The sequence below is a fragment of the Nematolebias whitei genome, chromosome 22 (assembly GCF_014905685.2).
Source record: "Nematolebias whitei isolate Nwh7 chromosome 22, NemWhi1, whole genome shotgun sequence".
NCBI classification, from domain to species: domain Eukaryota; kingdom Metazoa; phylum Chordata; class Actinopteri; order Cyprinodontiformes; family Rivulidae; genus Nematolebias; species Nematolebias whitei.
This window is the reverse complement of record NC_056519.1, coordinates 27,061,577-27,073,130: the sequence shown is the minus strand read 5'-3', so window position 1 is coordinate 27,073,130 and position 11,554 is coordinate 27,061,577. Positions and strand designations below refer to the sequence as shown.

The following is an 11,554-nucleotide window of genomic DNA, read 5'->3' as shown; positions in this document are numbered from 1 at the left end:
AGTCTGTTCCACCCTGGAGCAAGCTGCTGGGGGAAGAATCAGCACCCCCCCAACAGCTTGCTCCAGGGTGGAACAGACTAGTTTTGTTTGTGATAAGAGCACAACAACAACAAAAAAGAAACTGTCCAGATGACCCGACTGAAAACTCTTGGACTCTGGGTGATTCATTTGACAAAATTAACTTAACATGTTGCTTTGCAGTATTATATAAAAATTAAAGAAACAACAAGGGTTAATTTTACTGAGATTACTTTATTTAATAAAGTATTCAGTCTCCAAGTTTAAAAATAAAAAAAAGATCCTTCTGTTATTTAAATTGAAAAAGTCTGCACAAAATATAGATCAATAAATCCACCACAGAAACTAAAGTGCAGGTGAAGTTTCCCAAAATAACTAAATAAAATTAAAGCTTGAGATCTGTTGAGCATAAATGTAACATACAACAAAATATATGTTGCCTTTAAATGAGCTACAACTTCCAGAACTTGTAACAAGGTGATCATCTGACCCTGAAGCTTGTTGGTGTTTCAGCTTCCTCTGTTCCTGCAGGAATGATTCATTTCTCTGATGCTCTGTCTCTGATCACCTGACTCTGTTCTTGCTCCATGCACTGTGGAACTAAGAGACAGCTGAGCTGCACCTGTTTGTACCGGCAGCTTACAGCTGGGTGGAGAGACACAGCCAAGCTTTTTAGCTAGCTAGTATTGCGCACAGTTAATTAGCATTACGTCAGTACCGACAGGTGGGAGGGTGGGTGCGCGGTTCGTAGTTCGGCGTGCTTGGTTCTGTTAACGGGGCAGGGCTCCCTTTTGTATAATGGTAGAGGAAACACTGATGTATTTACGTCATGAAATTAGCATATCATGGTATCATTTATTTTCCCGGGCAAGCTTTTTTTACCAGTGTTATCGTGAACGACATGATATGGCCCAGCCCTATTCTGTGATGACTGAACAACAGCTGAGCAGCACTCCTCTACAGAGCTGAGTCAACTCAGTTTAGGGACTCAAGGGGCAAAGAATTGAACTGAAACTGGGGCACAGGATTGTTTTTCTTTCACATGTAGCCCTTTCAATGCTTTGCATGTATCTTTTATCTCAGATCTCCATAAGTTTCTTTCAGGGATCTTTGTTAAATCTACTGTATTTATCCAGGGAGCAGTGTATTTATATGTACTGAACTTATATTTTGACCCAATACCATTTTGTGTTTCAGTGCTTATGAAGTAATCAGGCTGAAGGGTTATACCAACTGGGCCATCGGGATGAGTGTGGCCAACCTGACTGAGAGCATCCTGAAGAACCTGAGCAGGGTCCACCCTGTCTCCACCATGGTCAAGGTCTGACAACCATCCACGGATAGAAAACGGCCCAGTGCGGGTCACCTCATGATTCTCTGGTACTGGGCACAGTTTGAGTTTAGTCTTTTTGTGTTTCCAGAACATGTACGGTATCGGTGAGGAGGTCTTTCTGTCTCTGCCGTGTGTTCTGAACAGCAGTGGCGTCTGCTCTGTTGTCAACATGACCCTGACTGCCGACGAGGTGGGCCAGTTGAAGAAGAGTGCTGACACACTGTGGGGGATTCAGAAGGACCTGAAGGACCTGTGATGAGAGAGTCCTGTCGCCCCGCTCTTTTTCTGCTCTTCTCTGACTGTACGGGTCTTTTTGAAGGATCATATGAGTGTATTTTAAATCTGACCCTGCCAGTCAGCTGCTCCATTCAGTCTAAAAGTCACTGATATATTTCCTCTAATAAGACCTGTTTAACCCCCCACCTTCTTTAGAACTTGTTTGTGTTAGCAGGTGGAAGTTGATCTGTGCTTAGTTTCTGTTCCTGATGAGCTCCTTCCTTTCTGCTCCAGTTTTTATCTGTTCGAGGGAGCTGTCTGGTTTGAAAGAACCCTAAAATTTGCATTAGATTGTACCTGACCTTCGTCTGTCTGTAACTTTACTGTCAACTCAGTGAAACGTGACAATCAGCTTTGCTGGTAACATCAACGTGTGGCTTTAATAAATCATCAGAAAGAGCTCCGTGTTTTTTTTTTTTTTTTGTACATTTCAGGTTTGTTTCTTGCATGTTAGAATAAATTCTTAACAACACCCCCATCAGGACTGTGAGGCATATTTTCTTCTAATCCACACATTCTCTGATACTAGATACATAACCTTCAACATAAATCTTTTTGAGAAATGGTGCTGAATGTAAAAAAAATGGTCTTGTGTCGAGTTTGGCATGGCCAAGGACCACTGATTTCCTGTTTGTGATCATGACTGACCTAAAGTTGGAAAAAGTCTCGGCCTCAGAAAAATGCTGTCGGGAGAAGTTCGCCCTCTGGTTCACTATTATGGTAATTTACAATAATCATGTGCCAGTGTTGGTGTAAAAACATTGCGATCCATAATAATGTCTATATGTAGTTGTATAAACCTAATGTCAATAAAAATGATCAATATGAGTCAAACATGGTTCAACATGTTGGTGTTCGGTCATCCAGGACGTGATGAATATTAAAAACAAAGCAGTTGGACTTTACTCCGTAAATGGACGTTATGCTTCACACCGGGGGAGTATTTTTAATTCATAACTGGAGACGTGTTTTCATTTGTTTATCACCATTCACCCAGAAAAATCCCACTGACACCACAGATCTATGTTTCAGTGGAGGTGTGGGCCTGAACGTGTAAAAGAAAAGATCTGTGAAAGCTCACAGAAACACGACGTGGTCAAATATCGTGGTCATATTTTAATATTTAATGACTGCAGCAGGGCAGTTCAGCTAAACTGCTCAAGGGCCAGACATCCAGCAGTTGTCATAAAGTTTGTTTTATGGTTTAAAATTAATTTTATTTAAATATGAACCCATTGATGGGCCGAACTGAGCTCACCTGACGGCCTGATTTGGCCCGGGGGCCACCAATTGAACAGCCCTGGACTAAAGCATAGAAACAAACAGAGTGCATCGTTCAGCCCAGGTTGTAGTTTTACTTCAGTGATGGGTGAAGAAACAGCACAGATGTTCTTTAATTCAACTTGTTGCCCAGATTAGATGGAGCAGTGCGTTGCAGCTGCCTCGAGAGAAAGGTTGAAGTTCTTAACTCTGCTCCATGCTGCACTCCATACAAACCCTGAGGTCCAGGTGAAACTTGCTATTAGATATTTGAGCAAATATCAACGGCAATTAGAGAAAATCCATAATACATTCAAACTGTTCTTATTTTATATTGAAGTTGTATATTAATTCATTCATTAGCTTTAACCACTTCTTCCTTTTCGGATTATGGAGGTCACTGGTGTCCATATCCAGCAGTCACTGTGTGAGAGGCGGGGGACACCCTGGACAGGTCTCCAGTCCATTACAGGGACACATGGAGACAAACAACCATTCTCTCTCTCTCACCTAGGGACAATTTAGTTACCAATCAGTCTAACTTGCATGTTTTTGGTCTGTGGGAGGAAACTGGAGAAAACCCATGCAGCACGGAGAGAACATGCAAACTCCACCCAGAAAGGCCCCACAGCCAGGATTCGATTCAGCGACATTCTCGCTGAGGCGACATTTCTACCAATTGCACCACCATGCCACAAGTTTCAAAGAGATCGTTTAAATCCTGACATAAATGTGATGTTCATGCCCAACACGAGTTTAACATGCACCGTCTGACATCGGGTGTTGTTCAAACTGAAATAAAAACTTGTGCGAAAGACAAAACGTGCACTGTAACAAGACATTCTGAGAGGTCACGATTATAAAACATTTGGGGCGGCTGTGGCTGAGTGGTTAGAGCAGTTGTCCTCCATTGCGAGAGTTGGGGGTTCGAATCCACCAGCAGTCACATGTCGAAGTGTTCCTGGGCAAGACACTGAATCCCTCGTTGCCTCTGATGTGAGTCCCATCAGTGTATGAATGTGATAAACCACTGATTAGTCTGTTTAGAATGATTTGTTCAATTAGCTTTGTAGAGATCTAGTAGAGTGCTGTATGAATGGGTAAATGAGACACAGATTGTTGTAAAGAGCTTTGAGTATCTTGAAATAAGATAGAAAGGCGCTATATAAGTACAGTCCATTTACCATTTATCTGTTGAATATAAGTTTCTCGTACTGAATGTTTAAGCAGCTAGGCTAAATGTGTAATGAGTTTTGCTCTTCAGGTTGGATGTTGCTTCTCATTTCTTCAAAAACATTTGAAAATAATTTCACATAAACCGACGAGTCCAAAAGTTTTATTAGGAGAAAACATTTGTATCTGAAGTCAAAGCCTTTTTACACCACGAATCATAAGTTTTCTCTCTGCTTTATGTGGGCACTTCCAACTCCCGTGAAAGGAGGGAGAGAGGGGAGAACCTCCTGCTCCTCCCTTCTCTGCTGGCTCTTCTGTGAGGAGGGCCGTTGTGGCGCTTCCCGAAGCGGAGGCCGAACGGGTTGTAGTTAAACTGACTGCGGCGGTCGTTGCACAGGAGCTGCCGCTGGTCCTCATTCTCCCTCAGGGAGAAGCACAGGTTGGACTCCTCGGCCTGGAGGTCTCTGCCAGGTCTCCTCCTGAGGAGTGGGAGGACCACCTCTGAGGAGAAACCAGGAGACGCATCAGCACAGAAGGACAACTTGAGTTACAGACCAAATCAAAAGGCTTTACTTAAAATACCTTCTGGAACCAGTTCTTCTTTATTAGTAGTTAAAGGTTCCCTGAAGAGATGCATAAAGTTTCCAACTAAATCAGCTTAAGTGGATAAATGATAAGAGTCTGGCTGTTTGATCAAATCTTAAAAAACACTGAGGCATCACTCCAGACTATATATGTTGGGGATGATTCTCAGCTACTACCCTAACAAATTTTAGCTCAATATCTACAAAATTGACCGAGTTATAGCAATTAATATGTATTTTTAATTTGTCTGTTTTAGCATCCGTCTTTTATTGGGTTGACTTCACAAGTTTATCAGTTGTAGATGTGCATACAGTTATTACTTTTTACAAGTTTCATAAAAAATTTGTCAGGTTGTTTGTGAAATATTTTGCTAACAGATAGACTAGGGCAAAAACATAATCGCTCTGTCTTTGCATTTCACTGGCAACCCAGTTCACCAATTCACCACAAAATTCCCTTGTTTTAAATCAAATTCCTTTTTAAAATCTATACTTTAATTTTAAAAATGGTCACTTCAGCATCCAACCCAGATTACATCCAGCATGTTACATGAAATGTATTTTCCTGAAACCATTCTTCTGTTTTCATTTTTTCCTCATCTAGAAAAAAAAGACTACAGCTGAATTAAAACAGACAGTGCTGGTTTAACGTAAAGCAGGACTAAAGTGTTATGAAAGCATTATTATGAAATTATAATAGTTATGAAAACATCCAAATTTAAAGAGAATTTCAAAGAAATTGTGAAATAATGACGCACTTCAGCTGAGAGGACAAATAATTTTAAATTCTTTGTATTTTCGATCACCGTTCATAAAACTGGATTTAATTTCTGTCAAGTTTGCCACATTTGTATTTTTGTTGCGAGATTGATGGAATCAAACTAAACTGAGCCTACCTGTTCTTCGGGTTTTCAGAGCAGAACCGAGTCCAAACGTAGCCCCTCCAACACTACCTCCATCCTCACCAACAACCAGCGCCCAGACCACAACCAGAGCCACCAGTCGCATGTTTCAACGGCAGATCCTCTCAGAGCGACACTGATGTCTTCCCTTCATTCAGCCCAGTTTTGTCTTTCCACCAGGTGACCTTTTGTTCTTGCTGCTCCCAGCCAATCACAGCACACCTTTCTGCGAGTCCTGCAGGTGCTGACATGCATCATTCATCAGCTCTACTTGGAAATGATGACAAGTCGGCGTGCTGCTTATCACCACACCTCCACTGCAAAACCCCGAGTTCAGAAAATTGTTCATCAATTTTGAGAATAGTGTGCTTAAAGCACTGAAACACCGGAAGGACTCATTCTGCCCACGTTGGAGTTTTACATCCGTAACGGATAAAGAAACAGCACAAATGTTGGAAATGTTCTTTAATTCAACTTGGGATGGAACGGCATGTTGTTTCCAGAGAGCAAGCTTTAAGTTGTTGATTTTATTCATCACAGGCCAAACGGCTTCAGAAGCAGATTGCACCTGCTGTGAAACTCTCTTCAAGTATAAGTTGTAGGAAATCATAAAAATACACAATCCAAGATTAAAGGAATTTTTATAAAGCAGTTCTGGAGGATGTGGGTGAGATTTAAAAGTGAGGTCAGTGAACCTTGAGTGCAAATGGAAGAAGGACAAACTACAGGTCTCTTTTATTATGTTACAAACACGTTGGAAAGCCTATGAGACCACTATTAAATTAGAAAAACAAAAAAATATTTTTCCACGTCCGTTATTTATTATTGCCTCAAATAGTCACAATCCCAGTGTTCTTTCTAACATCATGAACTCCATTTTAAATGTGCCTCAGTCTGTCAGCACCGAGGCTTCTGTAGATGCTTGTAATCATTTTGTCAGGCATTTTGTTGATAAGGTTGCGTCGATTAGGTCAGTGGTTCTCAAACTGGGGTCCCCAGACCCCCAGGGGTCCGTGAGCTGGTGTTTTGGGGTCCGCAAAAAAATAAAAATAAAAATAATAATAAAAAAAAAAATTACAAGCAGGTATAAATACAGCAAAAAAAATAAAAAATAAAAATAAAGGCAGGAAATCACATCTACTTTATTCAAACTTTTCTAGGGGAGCATCCCCACACACCCCACCGGTCTGCCCGCTATTTGCGTTCCGGCATCGATCAGTTTACAATTTAAGCCCTGTTATTTTGTATAACTACGGTTGTTATTATGATATTGTTAATATTCTGTTCAGTTTTCAGCAGACCAGTTGCTCCTAACAGTCCCAGGAACTCGTCTCAAGCGCAGAGGTGACAGGGCCTTCTCTGTAGCAGGCCCAAGACTTTGGAATGAGTTACCTCTGCTCGTTAGACAGGCTCCCTCCCTCACAGTTTTTAAATCTCGCTTAAAAACACACTTTTATTCCTTGGCTTTCAGCACTGTGTGATCTGTGCTGAGTCTGTGTGCATCACACTGTGTTGGTCATGTTGCGGTTGTTGTTGTTATCCATTATTGTTTTTGTTGGTTTCTACTTTTTGGTGTCCTGTTATGTAATCTGTTGCTGTGTGCTTGTTCTGTTTGTCCCTGTACAGCACTTTGGTGTGCTTTGTCACTGTTTAAAGTGCTATATAAATAAATTGGTATGGTATGGTATAGTTTTATGTAAGGAGTTTTCTGTAATAATTTGAAGGAGTGGCGATACATTTATTATGTTCATTAAGTGAATAGGTAAAGTTTTTAAGTAGATTTTGATACTGTTCATTTTCTCAAAACTGCAATTTTTGGAAGTTGAAATAAAAATTTTGTTATTTAAGTGTCTTGAATGAAAAATACCCCATGTTTAAAATAGGGATGGGGCCAATTCGATCCGATCCGGTATCAGTATCGGTGTCCGATACCAGCATAATTTATTTATAGGATTTTTCCGATCCAGCCTGCAGAGATTTCCGATCCATGATGCATGTCTGTGTCTGCTGAAACGTTGGTTATGTACTGTAACCCCAGATTCTATGAGTATAGGCATAGCCCTTTAAGAGCTGTCGCTGGTGGGTTTATACCGTCATGCGAAGCATTGCATTGAAAAAATTTAGTCCACGCCCACCTGTTGTGTGGGCCCCACCCGGTCCGTATAAATTACGTTAAGAGCGTGTAATCGGCTCCCAAATAGCTTTTTCTTCAGCCATTTAGGAGCCAGTGAGGCCCGACGCTTAAAGGGCTACACCTATACTCATAGAATCTGGGGTTACAGTACGTAACCAACATTCTATTTTGTATAGGCTTTGCCCTTTAAGAGCTGTCACTGGTGGGTTAAGGGCGAAGAAGATGTAGTCTCTGCCTCACTGGGTCCATTCAAACACCATAAGAAGTGCCCGCTTGCCCAAAAATAACATCTTGTCACTCAGCTCTCCATGTGCGTAAATACGCATTGCATAATTACGCTCACCATGCACAGAGGCGCACTGCGTAGTTTACGCGCTCCGAGTGCATGAACGCCCCAGAAAGGTTTTCAACAGAAAAGAGGAGAGGCTGAAAAAGGCTATGAACAGAGCAGATCCACGGCTCTTCAACATGAACAGATTAATAATAAATTAACTGATTATTAAGCAAATGAACTGATTGGTAACAATATTCATGAACTGATTAATGACAATAGAACAAGAAAAGCAGTCACACCCTGTGACTGATAACAACATCTCATACTGTAAATGCATGCAGTCAGATGTGAGTTTAAACGAGATTCCATGAAACAACAATATTCATTCTGTTAAGGCACTAAGGACAGAATGCGTCATGGAACAAGCCGACACTTCACGTAAATAAAAGCGAATAAATGAGCAGGGTGTTGACCACGTGGCCGCAGTGCAAATATCCTGCATTGTCATACCATTATGCAAAGCAGTCGAAGATGGTCAAGTGCGCCCTGAGGTTGTCAGGAGGATCTAAATCTGATGCTCCGTAGGCTTCAAAAATGGCCTCACACAGTCAGTGTGACAGGCGCTGGATGGGTAACGGGCGACCTGCAGATGCGTCTCTATAATGCACAAACAAATGTTGAGTCTGACACAATGCTGCCGTGCGTGTTACGTAACATGTCAACGCACGTACAGGGCAGAGAAGATGGAAAGATGCTTCTTCTTCTGATTTTGGGGAGGGAAAAAATCCCTCCAACAATATCGCTCTTGATTTAAAAGAGCTTGTGATGTTTTAGGCATAAACGCTGGATTAGGCCTCAGATCAGCTGAGCAGCCATCAGCCTGAGTTCTGAGACATGACGGAACACCAGAGAGGGCAGATAAATCATTCACCCTCTTAGCGGATGTTAAAGCCAATAGCAGGGCTGTTTTAAGAGACAAAAATTTAATCGGAACCTGATCTAGTGGCTCGAATGGAGCTTTGATCAGGGTTCGCAGGACCAGCGTTAAATCCCACTGTGGAGCAAGTGGGCGTGAAAACAGGCCTGCGTCTCTGTACACTTTTTAAAAAACGTTTCATCAGCATATGATTAAAAGCTGTTCTGTCCCCAAAAACTTTTGTGACAAGAAGAGATAGCTGCAGCGTATGTTTTAATCATGCTAAATGCCATATTTGTAGGGATCGGCACCTGCCCTGCTCTGTGCAGATAGTTAATGACTCTCAGGTGCTATGTATTGGTTTTAATTAGAGACTCCCCCTTATATACTATGCTCTTCTGCATCTCAGGCAGGGGAGCATTAGGTGCTTAAGCTGCATCTTCACGGTCGTCTCCTAGTGCCTTGGTATTTCATGTTTCTCCTACGAATGTAAGTAGTATCGCTGCCCCGACAGCATTATTTGTTATTGTTGCCTTTTTGTGATTAAAACGCCTTTTTGTGACCTTGTTGGAGTCCTGCTTGCATTTGGGTCTCAACCACCCCCCGATCGTGACAGAATGCTCCCCTCATCAAAGAGACCCAGCAAGCAGCTCCACTTTTTTGAGTGTTTTTCAAGTAACACAGAAAGAACTGCGCATCGAGAGAAAAGAGAGTGGGACAGGAGATCGCCTCGCTCCTACCTGGCACACTCCATGACGGCTTCCACGCCCTCAAGGTTTCCTGCTCTGCCACCAGTGGACTTCACTGCTGCAGCCCTGTGGTCGCTTCCAGGCCTACCGCAGTCTCCGTAGTTTTTAAATCTCCTGCAGTCTCTGATGAGTCCACGGCCCCGGTGGGTCCCACGTCTTCAGTTGTTCCTCTGTCGGCAGTGTAGTATGACATATGCAGGATATATTCATACTGTTTAAGACGGGTTCTTCATTTTTCTGACTGTGTAAATGCGTGCATTGAGTTTAACAGAAATGTAACGAGAGACGTTATTTACCTTTGACCCATCAAAATGAATGCGGTCATTTATTTGCAGAATCAAAGTTTAACATCACACATTTACATTAATTTGGCAGAATATGAAAACAATAACATGGCTAGTTTCACAGAAAGTTGGAACAATACGGAGATTGTCCTCACTTCTCAGCAGAACAGCAGACATCAATCACACGGCGGTGATTGAGAACTTTGCTTCAGATATTTCTAAAATATCTGTAATGATTTTAGGAGAAAGGAGAGTTTAAGATGGAAAATGGAGATTTATCTTACAGAGAGATGTGTGAGGGAATTAATCTGTTTGACCAGAAACGTGCACGCTCCTTCAGTTATCAGCTGTTCACGGTACGCTTGGTCGAAGTAGAACTTTTACCTGGTTGACGATAGGTCAGCGTCGGTATAGAATCCTTCCTTTGACTCTTTCAGCGTCTCCGTTGAGAGCAGCTAAAATACTTCGAGAGTCGTGCGAGGTTATCCAAACAGAAATTATAATTCCCAAAATCGTCACTGCATTCTGTATTCCAATAGAAGCATTCTGGACGCCTGCGTTAGCATCCAAGAACTCTGAACTCTTTAACTCTCTTCAGAGAGTTAAAGTCTGGAACTCTTCTCCAGGAAAACTTTCAAGCTCTGAAAACTCCCATGTTGAACTCAATCTCAATCTTGAGCGCAGCAGCTAGACTGGGAAGTTGCCACATTTAAATGGGTCGACTTCCGGGTCATTTGAGAGCTTTTTGATTGGTCGATGGACCAGAAAAGAGGTGTGGTTTGTGATGTAAGGTGTTATGAAAAGTCAAGGATTGTTTTAGTGACAGACAGAAAGATTATTGGAGAACTTCAGACTTCGTGGAGTCTCTACTCTTATTATCTGCTGTAACAGTTAAACATGACATTTCTTTTCAGTAAACTTTTAGTTGACCGAAACTTGAACCTTAACATACTTACAAATTTGTTCATTGAAGACAGAAAAATCAAGAAATGCATATTACCCTGATTTCTTCTTTGAATGAGGAATAAAAATCATTACTTACTGTTTATGTAAATAAAAATGAGTAGTTCTCTTCAACCTGTAAACATTGAGTGAACTAACACAATTTGATTATCAAACATTTGTAAAATAGTAATGATCATAGAGAATTGTCTTTTCTACTTGATTAATTCAAGAAAGAAAGTCTCAGGATGGGTCAAACTGTATTTCTGGATGCAAATCAATGAAATAACAGTTTCTGTCCCACAAGGTTCTTAAGGTCAAGTGTTTCGACCTTAGGCTTATTACTTCAGCTTAGGTTCACTACAGCAGCTACTTCTACACCTCCAGTGACTCCTGTGCCAGCCGCTACTGCTGCTACTCCTGAGGTCACCACGTCAGCTGCTGTTGCTCCTCTACTGGTTCCTGCCTCCGCCGCTGCTGTAGCCTCTGAGGTCACCACATCAGCCGCTGCTGCCTCTCTTCTGGTTCCTGTTGCTGCACGCAGCCCCCGAGGTGGACCTCACTTCTCCTGTTCCGAGGGGGTCCCGGCGGACGCTCCTCACTTCTCCTGTTCCGAGGGGGTCCCGGCGGACGCTCCTCACTTCTCCTGTTCCAAGGGGGTTCCGGCGGACGCTCCTCACTTCTCCTGTTCCGAGGGGGTCCCGGCGGA

General features: G+C 42.2%; 3 protein-coding genes across 3 annotated transcripts in view; 2 read left to right on the top strand and 1 right to left on the bottom strand.

Moving 5' to 3' along the window:
- LOC119428110 (L-lactate dehydrogenase B chain) overlaps nucleotides 1-2,026 on the top strand; it is a 19,282-nt gene extending 17,256 nt beyond the window's left edge. The window contains exons 7-8 of the mRNA XM_037695753.1: nucleotides 1,216-1,339; nucleotides 1,440-2,026. Of these exons, the coding sequence (XP_037551681.1) occupies nucleotides 1,216-1,339; nucleotides 1,440-1,607 (292 nt within the window). The 3' untranslated portion in view covers nucleotides 1,608-2,026. The remainder of the gene's footprint in view (nucleotides 1-1,215; nucleotides 1,340-1,439) is intronic.
- The window catches only part of lamb4 (laminin, beta 4), a 435,052-nt gene that overhangs the window by 121,899 nt on the left and 301,599 nt on the right, over nucleotides 1-11,554 (top strand). The gene's annotated exons all lie outside the window — the stretch shown is intronic.
- On the bottom strand, nucleotides 4,296-5,678 carry kiss2 (kisspeptin 2). Its single transcript, XM_037695754.1, has 2 exons — nucleotides 5,537-5,678; nucleotides 4,296-4,575 (listed from the first exon to the last, which is right to left on the bottom strand). The coding sequence occupies exons 1-2, from the start codon at nucleotides 5,650-5,652 to the stop codon at nucleotides 4,296-4,298; spliced, it is 396 nt and encodes a 131-aa protein (XP_037551682.1). The 5' UTR covers nucleotides 5,653-5,678.